Here is an 11,854-nt window from a genome sequence, read left to right as displayed (position 1 = left end):
AACGGTTCCTTGCTTGTAAGAATGTCTTGTTTTATTTGTTGTAAATTGCAAACAAAACTAATAAACACATGCTTGAAAAAAAATGAAAACGGAGCATTCTGTGTACTTGTCATCTCCCGAGTTCTAATTTGCCTCTACACCAATTGAATAAGGTATTGGGAAGAAGTATAATTTGTCAAAAAGTATCCTTAAAGCAGAAGTGAGTGATCCGGTCGTTTTCGCTAATGCTGCGTTCCAGGCAGGCTTTTGAAATCGTAAATTACAGCTTCAAGTCACAACTTACGACTTTGTAGCGTTCCAGGCAACCCACTCGTGTTTTTCCGACCTGTTTTACCGGTGAAAGTCACTATAACGGCCACTCGTAACTTCCGACCGGTGAACTCGTACCAGATCGAACTGGTATGACTTCACGGTCGGAAAAATACGAGTTTCCTTGAACGCACCATAACAGTCGTCGTCCCTACGTCACCACATTCACGGCGTTCCTTGGCTGCACACACAGCCCTGCATGCCGTTCTCTCTCCTCATTGGATAAAAACTGTAGGATACGATAAATGTTTTCTCTTCGGCTCAGAGCAGAGCAGAGGGACTGAGAGACCCGTGTTTCAGTCCAAACACTCTATGTAAGTGATTGCTGTCGGAAGATATAACTATTTAAGACTTATATTAACACAAATATATCACTCACTTCTGCTTTAATTTGAAATACATTGCAATGATTTAGACCTGACCATCGGCTAATTGAAGCTTATTTACACCTAGATAAATTACTTGAAACACTACTTAAGGGTCGCCCAGGTCCTTTCTGTGTGGAGTTTGCATGTTCTCCCCGTGTCTGCGTGGGTTTCCTCCGGGTGCTCCGGTTTCCCCCACCACTAAAAACATGTCGGCTAGGTTAATCCTCCAGTCAGTGCCCCTGACCAAAGGCACTGGCTCATAATCTGGAGTTGGTCCCCGGGCGCTGCACCGTGGCTGCCCACTGCTCCTCAGGGATGGGTTAAATGCAGAGAAAGAATTTCACTGTACTAGCTGTATGTGACCAATAAAGTACCTTTACCTTTAGTTCAAACACACCCAAAGGAGAGGATATGATGAAAGAAAGACGATTTACAGGGAAGGCACGTTTTTGTCAGCAGTTTATTACTTGTATTACTAAGGTCTATCATATCAAAACTTAATCTAGGGGTGTATATGAATTTAAAAAATCACTTTTTCATCAAGACAAACTCTGAATGAACACTGACAGATAAACATTAAAAAGGCACAGGGCACATTTGGTTATGTTGTTGGGGATGGGGAGAGGCTGAGACGGTGAGTAGGCAAAAAAGAGGTAGAGAGTGAGCTATGTGTCTGAGAGTGAGAGTCCAGCTCAGGTGTAGCAGCCGTCGCAGACGGCCCGGAAGTGTTCTTTGCAGGTAAACCTCCCACATTTGGTGCAAGTCCTTTCGCTTTTTCTTATTTTGTCCTTGCAAAAGTTGCAGCGCTTCCTCTGGGTCTTACTGGGAGAGAGGCCAACAGCCACAGGTGCAGCACCCTGGATATTGGCCACTATTTCTGCAGCTGCGGCACTGCGGGGAGCGTGCTCCCTCCTGTTGATGTGTGGGGTCACCAGCATTTCCCCCACCTCTTCATTGTACAACCTCCTCCTGTATGATTTCTGCTTCTGCCAGGACGGCTCGACGGATGTCCACAGGACGAAGGCGTTGTAAAGCGAGACGTCAATAATGTTGTGGAAGAGAGCCAATGGCCACCGGTTTGTTCTCCTCCTGCAGGAGTAGGTGCCAACACACTAATGGAGAAAAAAAACACAAATCATGAACAAATTACACATAAGAATAAATAAATGTGTGTGTATTGTAACTCGTGCGTAATGGAGCTTATACCTTATCAAGGTTGTCGACGCCTCCTTTGCATTTGTTGTAGTCTGTGATGATGACGGGCTTTTTTTTGTCATCGTCGTTGATGTCCGGATTGCGGTGTTTAGTGCTCAGGAGCAGCACGTTCTTGCCCCGCCGTTGGACGTAAGACACCAGCGTGTGGGTGTGCGTAAAGGCAAACACGGAGGAGAGGACCGGTCTCGCTTTCAGCTGGAGGATACTCGGGGGAAGCTCGGGCTTGTTGTGGCGAATTGTGCCAACCAGGGCAATTTTCCTGGCGAGCAGCTCATCTGACAGCGCGAAGGAGGTGAAGAAGTTGTCGCAGGTGACGGTGTGACCCTTGAGCCCGTCTGTCATATCCAGCACCACCCTCATCCCCTGGTTAAATTCAGATTTGCCATTTGCTTTGCCCGTGTACACCTGCAGTCTCCAGGCGTAGGATGTTTTGACATCGCAAGTTGCCCAGATCTTTATCCCGTACTTGGCCGGCTTGCTGGGCATGTACTGCCTGAAGCTGCAATTGCCTTTGAATGGGACGAGCTGTTCATCCACGCAGACTTCCACGTCTGGGTTGAACAGCAGCGGCAGGCGCTGCGTCCACATGTCCCAGACTGTGCGGAAAGCAGCCAGCTTGTCATTGCGGCGTCGGAATCGGCTTTTCTTGTCATCGAAGTGTATATGGCGGCTGATCGATTGAAATCTTTTCTCGGACATCGTGGCCCGGAAAATGCCCCGTCCCGATTTCTCATTCCACAGGCTGCGGGTTGATTCATGTTTGGACCTGTACACACCCGACAAGACGAGCAGACCCACATAAGCCCGCATTTCCATTACGTCCACATCTCGCCACTGCGCCTTTGATCTACTCCCGTGGAGGTTTGTCATGGCCACAACGTGCTCAAGGATTTTATCCGTCAGCAGCAGCGCAAAACTGGACGCAGGGTCGTTGATTCGGACGATGGCATATTGTGTCGGTCCCGGGGTCAACCTTCTGGCTGCTGGGGCGTAGCGGAACGTCTCATTATCTGTGGGAGACCACACAATTTTTTTATGTTTTGAGGTCCAACTCGCCGCTGCTGCTGCATCCTCCTCCTTCACCTCTTCATCCAGCTCCGCCGCTGCGTCTTGGATCTCGTCTTCGTCCTCCTCATCTCCAGATGTGTCGGTGCTGCTGGACTCCAGCTGATCTGTTCTCACCCCGTCCGACTCACAATCAGATATCTCGGGGGAGGTTAATACGGAGTCATCCTCGTAGTCAATGTCCATGACATTTTCCAGGGCTATCAGGGAGCTCTCCTCGGTGTTGTTCTCTTGTTCGGCCATTTTCAAAATGGCTACAATGCCCAGGGTGCGATTTGCCGGGGGTGGGGGGCCCCAAACCAAGGCTAAAATCATCCTCTGCCAACTGTTTGTGCTCATGTTTTTCGTGTGCATGACAGTCAAATAAAGGGGAACATATAACAATAATGGAAACACTTAAGTGAAGTGCCACAAAATTACACTTGAGTGAATAAACTTTAGTCACTCCTTATCCCTGCACATTCATTCAGTAAACAAGCCTGTATGTAGCTGCACTAAATGGCCACGCCCACCTACTGCTCATGCTTATAGCTGCAGCTGTGTACCTACATGATCTACTGTATCTGAGCCAGAACCAAACAAAGTCCAATTTTGTTTTTCTTTCTCGCTGCAGCACCCTTGACACAAACAACCTGAGCCAGAACCAAAACGAAGGTTCAGGTTGTTTTATTCATGCCTGTGGACAGATTTGCTGTGCAGTGAGTTGCTCTTAACTGTATGCACACAGAGAGAGACCACATGCAATACCATGCAGTATGACGAACCATAAACTGTGATTTAAGAAAAAAAAAAAAAGAGTTTGAATTTTTCCCTTTCCTGCATGCTCTGAATGGGACTAAAAAGAAGTGCCATCTGGTGGACAAATTCAAAAAAATACAAAAATGTAAAAGCCATAGTGCGAAATGAAATCTCAACATAAAGGAATGCATTGGTTTATGTTACAGTGCCATGCAAAAGTTTGTGTATCACAGGTCAAATGCAAACAGTTAAGCATGTGGAAGATGAAATGATCTCCAAAAGGCATAGTCACATTCTTGACCTGCAGCAATATGAAACAAAAAGTAAAGTCCTGCATGGAGTATCAAAGTATAAGTCACTGATGCACTTTAAATCTGACAACCATGAAATGTTTTAGAGGCTAAGATCATTATCTGCCAACAGTTTGTGTCTGTGCTCATGTTTTTTTGTGTGTTTTACAGGTCAGTGTGAAATGTATTGTAGCTACATGTTCTCCTTTATTTGGCAGCTGTAGCTGTCAAATAAAGCAGAACATGTAGCTACAATATTTCAATCATTAAATGTAGTGAAGAGAAGACATAATGGGAACACTCAAGTAAAGTGCCTCAAAGTTACACTTAAGTGAATGAACTTTAGTTTCTCTACATCCCGCCCATTCATTCAGTAAACAAGCCTATAAATGGCTGTACTCAATGGCCATGCCCACATGCTCATGCTTATAACTGCAGCTGTGTACCTACATGATCTACTGTATCTGTGCCAGAACCAGAACAAAGTCCAATTTTGTTTTTCTTTCTCGCTGCAGCACCCTTTACACAAACAACCTGAGCCAGAACCAAAACAAAGGTTCAGGTTGTTTTATTCATGCCTGTGGGCAGATTTGCTGTGCAGTGAGTTGCTCTTAACTGTACATGCACAGAGAGAGAGAGACCACATGCAATACCATGCAGTATGACAAACCATAAACTGTAATTTACTAAAAAAAAAAAAAGTGCTCAAGGCTCCACCTATAAAAGACCAAATAGGCCTAGATAAAAGCTCAATACAGATAATCAATAAAAATAAAAAAAAGACCAATTTTGTTTGGTTCATTTCAGTAGCAGGCAAAGACTAGGGCACCCTTGCAGAAGACGGCCAAGAGTTTGAATTTTTCCCTTTCCTGCATGTTCTGAATGGGACAAAAGAAGTGCCATCTGGTGGACAAATTAAAAAAAAATACAAAAATGTAAAAGCCATAGTCCGAAATGAAATCTCAACATAAAGGAATGGAATGCATTGGTTTATGTTACAGTGGCATGCAAAAGTTTGGGTATCACAGGTCAAATGCAAACATGTGGAAGATGAAATGATCTCCAAAAGGCATAGTCGCATTCCTGACCTGCAGCAATATGAAACAAAAAGTAAAGTCCTGCATGGAGTATCAAAGTATAAGTCACTGATGCACTTTAATATCTGACACATCATTAAGGCTAAGACCATTATGTGCCAACAGTTTGTGTCTGTGCTCATGTTTTTTGTGTGTGTTACAGGTCAGTGTGGAAAATAACTTAACTACAGCTGTCAAATAAAGCAGAACATGTAGCTACAATATTTCAATCATTAGATGTAGTGAAGAGAAGACATAATGGGAACACTCACGTAAAGTGCTTCAAAGTTACAGTAAACAAGCCTATACATGGCTGTACTCAATGGCCACGCCCACCTACTGCTCATGCTTATAGCTGCAGCTGTGTACCTACATGTATCTGAGCCAGAACTCGAACAAAGTCCAATTTTGCATTTGCATAAAATATCTGAGCCACCACACACGCACACATACTTAATGCTCATTACCCTGTTATAAATTTAAAAAACACAAGATCAGTTTGAACTATAAAACATTTATTTTAGAAAGATAAACACTGAATAATGAACACTGGCATATAAACATTAAAGGTTGAATATGGAGAATGAGCAGAATACCACCATCTATTGATCAAGATAGGAATTCCAACAAAAGAAAAATAATTCCAGCAGTCGGTTGCCAGACCGTTGCTAAGTATAACACATCGTTGCCATATACCACACTACGGATGCCGCTCTGATCAGAGGAGCACGGGAGAAGAACTGCAGGATATTTACCCAATGTTTCATTTTTACCTTCATTAAACAGTTTAGGACTAATTGTGATGTTAGATAAATTACTTGTTACAGGGAGATTGGAGGCTCCTTCCAGATTGTGGCTGAAAACCAAACCTGCATCATGATCAGACCGTAAACCGCAATCTCTTTTTTATGACAGGTAAGAATTCACAAATACACACATCGTAACATGATAATCCATTGATCCACTGATTGATTTGGTGATTGGTGAAGAGCTTTACACAGTGATTGGCATGATCACAAGTCATTGGCCATTGGGGGGGCGGGCACACTGGTTGTCCTATCAGATTGGGGCAACCCCCCCATGGAAGACCCGCCCATGTCTGTACCCCTGTTAAAGGGATAGTTCACCCTAGAATGATATTTTGCTCATTATCTACTCACCCTCATGTTGACTAAGGGCTGGAAGAATTTCCAGAGTCCACCGTCCCTTCTCTGAGTTACAGGGGGTCTTGGCGTCGCAGTGCATTTCAATGCAACGGTTGCAAAGGGACACCAGAGCTCTTCGTAAAAAAACACACACAAAAAAACATCCAAATACCTCCATGATGCTCGTATGTAATGTCCGTCTTGTGCTGAAGCCCCAAATTGCGTAATTGTCCCGAAAAAAATTAAATAAGTCTATATTTTAAGCTTGTTTGTAGCGGAAGCTTCTCGAAGCTTCTCTTCCTGGTCCGTCCAAATCTCGCGTGATTTGCGCCGGCGTCAGTGCGGTTACTGCGAATCACGCAAGATTTGGACGGACCAGGAAGAGGAGCTTCGAGAAGCTTCCGCTACAAACAAGCTTAAAATATAGACTTATTTAATTTTTTTCGGGACAATTACGCAATTTTGGGCTTCAGCACAAGACGGACATTACATATGAGCATCATGGAGGTATTTGGATGTTTTTTTGTGTGTGTTTTTTTACGAAGAGCTCTGGTGTCCCTTTGCAACCGTTGCATTGAAATGCACTGCGACGCCAAGACCCCCTGTAACTCAGAGAAGGGACGGTGGACTCTGGAAATTCTTCCAGCCCTTAGTCAACGTGAGGGTGAGTAGATAATGAGCGAAATATCATTCTAGGGTGAACTATCCCTTTAACCATTACGTTTGAAAAAATATAGCTTTTAATAAGCATTCTCCATATTCAACCTTAAAGACACGGGGAACATTTAATTACTAAGGTCTATCATATCAAAACTTAATCTAGGGGTGTATAGGAATAAAAAAAATCACAACTAGAATTTGCCCTCCCAGGTGATATGTGAAATTTTGGGTCGTGGCCCAAGGACTAATGTTGTTTGGGATGGGGAGAGGCTGAGACGGTGAGTAGGCAAAAAAGAGGTAGAGATGATCTATGTGTCTGAGAGTGAGAGTCCAGCTCAGGTGTAGCAGCCGTCACAGACGGCCCGGAAGTGTTCTTTGCAGGTAAACTTCCCACATTTGGTGCAAGTCCTTTCGACTCTTCTTCTTTTCTCCTTGCAAAAGTTGCAGCGCTTCCTCGGAGACTTACCGGGAGAGGGCAGGGGAACAGCCACAGGTGCAGCACTCTGCACATTGGCCACTATTTCTATTTCTACAGCTGCGGCCCTGCGGGGAGCGTGCCCCCTCCTCTCGATGTGTGGGGTCACCAGCATTTTCCCCAACTCTTCATTGTACAGCCTCCTCCTGTATGATTTATTCTGCTGCCAGGACGGATCGACTGATGTCCACAGGACGAAGGCGTTGTAAAGCGAGACGTCAATGATGTTGTGGAAGAGAGCCAATGGCCACCGGTTTGTTTTCCTCCTGCAGGAGTAGGTGCCAACGCACTAATGGAGAAAAGAAACACAAAACATGAATACAATTTCCAAGTAGGCTATTCTTTCTCATTAATACACATACGAATAAATAAAAGTGTGTGTATTGTAACTCGTGCGTAATGGCGCTTATACCTTATCAAGGTTGTCGACACCTCCTTTGCATTTGTTGTAGTCTGTGATGATGACGGGCTTTTTCTTGTCATCGTCGTTGATGTCCGGATCGCGGTGTTTAGTGCTCAGGAGCAGCACGTTCTTGCCCCGCCGTTGGACGTAAGACACCAGCGTGTGGGTGTGCGTAAAGGCAAACACGGAGGAGAGGACCGGTCTCGCTTTCACCTGGAGGATACTCGGGGGAAGCTCGGGCTTGTTGTGGCGAATTGTGCCAACCAGGGCAATTTTCCTGGCGAGCAGCTCCTCTGACAGCGCGAACGAGGTGAAGAAGTTGTCGCAGGTGACGGTGTGACCCTTGAGCCCGTCTGTCATATCCAGCACCACCCTCATCCCCTGGTTAAATTCAGATTTGCCATCTACTTTGCCCGTGTATATCTGCAGTCTCCAGGCGTAGGATGTTTTGACATCGCAGGTTGCCCAGATCTTTATCCCGTACTTGGCCGGCTTGCTGGGCATGTACTGCCTGAAGCTGCACTTGCCTCTGAATGGGACGAGCTGTTCATCCACGCAGACTTCCACGTCTGGGTTGAACAGCAGCGGCAGGCGCTGCGTCCACATGTCCCAGACTGTGCGGAAAGCAGCCAGCTTGTCGTGGCGGCGTCCTTCTCGGGTTTTCTTGTCATCGAAGTGTATATGTCGGTTGATCTCGTGAAATCTTCTCTGGGACATCGTGGCCGAGTAAACGCTCCGTCCCGATTTCGTATTCCACAGGCTGCGGGTTGATTCATGTTTGGACCTGTACACACCGGACAAGACGAGCAGACCCACATAAGCCCGCATTTCCATTACGTCCACATCTCGCCACTGCGCCTTTGATCTACTCCCGTGCAGGTTTGTCATGGCCACAACGTGCTCAAGGATTGTATCCGTCAGCAGCAGCGCAAAACTGGACGCAGGGTCGTTGATTCGGACGATGGCATATTGTGTCGGTCCCGGGGTCATACCTCTGGCTGCTGGGACGTAGCGGAACGTCTCATTATCTGTGGGAGACCACACAATTTTTTTATGTTTTGAGGTCCAACTCGCCGCTGCTGCTGCTGCATCCTCCTCCTTCACCTCTTCATCCAGCTCCGCCGCTGCTGCTGCATCCTCCTCCTTCTTCACCTCTTCATCCAGCTCCGCCGCTGCGTCTTGGATCTCGTCTTCGTCCTCCTCATCTCCAGATGTGTCGGTGCTGCTGGACTCCAGCTGATCTGTTCTCACCCCGTCCGACTCACAATCAGATATCTCGGGGGAGGTTAATACGGAGTCATCCTCGTAGTCAATGTCCATGACATTTTCCAGGGCTATCAGGGAGCTCTCCTCGGTGTTGTTCTCTTGTTCGGCCATTTTCAAAATGGCTACTACGCCCAGGGTGCGATTTGCCGGGGGTGGGGGGCCCCAAACCAAGGCTAAAATCATCCTCTGCCAACTGTTTGTGCTCATGTTTTTCGTGTGCATGACAGTCAAATAAAGGGGAACATATAACAATAATGGAAACACTTAAGTGAAGTGCCACAAAATTACACTTGAGTGAATAAACTTTAGTCACTCCTCATCCCTGCACATTCATTCAGTAAACAAGCCTGTATGTAGCTGCACTAAATGGCCACGCCCACCTACTGCTCATGCTTATAGCTGCAGCTGTGTACCTACATGATCTACTGTATCTGAGCCAGAACCAAACAAAGTCCAATTTTGTTTTTCTTTCTCGCTGCAGCACCCTTTACACAAACAACCTGAGCCAGAACCAAAACGAAGGTTCAGGTTGTTTTATTCATGCCTGTGGGCAGATTTGCTGTGCAGTGAGTTGCTCTTAACTGTACATGCACACAGAGACCACATGCAATCCCATGCAGTATGACAAGCCATAAACTGTGATTTACTAAAAAAAAAAAAAAAAAGTGCTCAAGGCTCCACCTATAAAAGACCAAATAGGCCTAGATAAAAGCTCAATACAGCAATCAATAAAAATAAAAAAAGACCAATTTTGTTTGGTTCATTTCAGTGGCAGGCATAGACTAGGGCACCCTTGCAGATGATGGCCAAGAGTTTGAATTTTTCCCTTTCCTGCATGCTCTGAATGGGACAAAAGAAGTGCCATCTGGTGGACAAATGAAATGAAATCTCAACATAAAGGAATGCATTGGTTTATGTTACAGTGGCATGCAAAAGTTTCACAGGTCAAATGCAAACAGTTAAGCATGTGGAAGATCAAATGATCTCCAAAAGGCATAAAGCAGTCGCATTCTTGACCTAAATAAAATTTACCAACACAGCAATATGAAACAAAAAGTAAAGTCCTGCATGGAGTATCAAAGTATAAGTCACTGATGCACTTTAATACCGGACACATCATTAAGGCTAAGACCATAATGTGCCAACAGTTTGTGTCTGTGCTCATGTTTTTATCTTTGTGTTACAGGTCAGTGTGAAAAAGAACTTAACTACAACTGTCAAATAAAGCAGAACATGCAGCTACAATATTTCAATCATTAAATGTAGTGAAGAGAAGACATAATGGGAACACTCACGTAAAGTGCCTCAAAGTTACAGTAAACAAGCCTATACATGGCTGTACTCAATGGCCACGCCCACCTACTGCTCATGCTTATAGCTGCAGCTGTGTACCTACATGTATCTGAGCCAGAACTCGAACAAAGTCCAATTTTGCATTTGCATAAACTATCTGAGCCAGAACCACAACAATGGTTCAGGTTCAGGTTGTTTAATTCATGCCTGTAGGCAAATTTGCTGTGCAGTGAGTTGCTCATACATGCATACATACCCCCCCCCCCCCACACACACACACACACACACACACACAGAGAGAGAGAGAGAGAGAGACAGACAGACAGACAGACAGACAGATCACATGCAATGCCATGCAACATAACAAGCCATAAGCTGTGATTAAACAAACAAAAAAAGGGTGCTCAAGGCTCAGCCTATATAAAAGACCAAACAGGGCTTGATAAAAGTGAATACTGCAATCAATAAAAACATTCAAATTTTGTTTTGGTTTATTTCAGTAGCAGGCATAGATTAGGGCACCCTTGCAGAAGACAACGGTCGACAGTTTGAATTTTTACTGCATCAACCTAATGGGGGAAAAGAAGTGCCATCTGGTGGACAAATTCAAAAGAATACAAAAATGTAAAGCTATGGTCCAAAATGAAATCTCAACATAAAGGAATGCAATAGTTTATGTTACAGTGTCATGCAAAAGTTTGGGCGTCCCTGGTCAAAATTTCTGTTACAGTAATGTGAACCGTTAAGCAAGTGGGAAATAAAATGATTTCCAAAAGGCATAAAGTTATACAGATGATTCATTAGCTTTACATTTTCAACAATATAAACTTAAAGCAGAAGTGAGTGATATATTTGTGTTAATATAAGTCTTAAATAGTTATATCTTCCGACAGCAATCACTTACATAGAGTGTTTGGACTGAAACACGGGTCTCTCAGTCACTCTGCTCTGCTCTGAGCCGAAGAGAAAACATTTATCGTATCCTACAGTTTTTATCCAATGAGGAGAGAGAACGGCATGCAGGGCTGTGTGTGCAGCCAAGGAACGCCGTGAATGTGGTGACGTAGCGACGAGGACTGTTATGGTGCGTTCAAGGAAACTCGTATTTTTCCGACCGTGAAGTCGTACCAGTTCGATCTGGTACGAGTTCACCGGTCGGAAGTTACGAGTGGCCGTTATAGTGACTTTCACCGGTAAAACAGGTCGGAAAAACACGAGTGGGTTGCCTGAAACGCTACAAAGTCGTAAGTTGTGACTTGAAGCTGTAATTTACGATTTCAAAAGCCTGCCTGGAACGCAGCATTAGCGAAAACGACCGGACCACTCACTTCTGCTTTAAGTTAAACTTAAAAGAGGGAGCTGCTTTGTTTTTTCCCCTTTTCACTCGAAAACTATAGAAAACAAAAATTATACACTGATATTCCTTAAAATATTGCAACAGAGTGTGTCATCTGTAACTTTATGCCATTTGGAGATCATTTATCTCCCAGTTGCTGAACTGTTCACATTAACAGAAATTTTGACCAGGGCTGTTGGCATGTGACACATGGT

General features: G+C 44.8%; 1 protein-coding gene across 1 annotated transcript; it reads right to left on the bottom strand.

Moving 5' to 3' along the window:
- Window positions 1-1,369: 1,369 nt before the first annotated feature.
- On the bottom strand, window positions 1,370-3,313 carry LOC311005931 (piggyBac transposable element-derived protein 4-like; the record flags this gene model as incomplete). The annotated part of the gene is made up of 2 exons (XM_083998538.1): window positions 1,884-3,313; window positions 1,370-1,789 (listed from the first exon to the last, which is right to left on the bottom strand). The coding sequence occupies exons 1-2, from the start codon at window positions 3,309-3,311 to the stop codon at window positions 1,370-1,372; spliced, it is 1,848 nt and encodes a 615-aa protein (XP_083854664.1). The 5' UTR covers window positions 3,312-3,313.
- Window positions 3,314-11,854: the final 8,541 nt, after the last annotated feature.

The sequence above is a fragment of the Trachurus trachurus genome (assembly GCF_905171665.1).
Source record: "Trachurus trachurus genome assembly, chromosome: 22".
Taxonomy (NCBI): domain Eukaryota; kingdom Metazoa; phylum Chordata; class Actinopteri; order Carangiformes; family Carangidae; genus Trachurus; species Trachurus trachurus.
The sequence above is the reverse complement of the archived record's forward strand: the minus strand, read 5'-3'. Positions and strand labels throughout refer to the sequence as shown.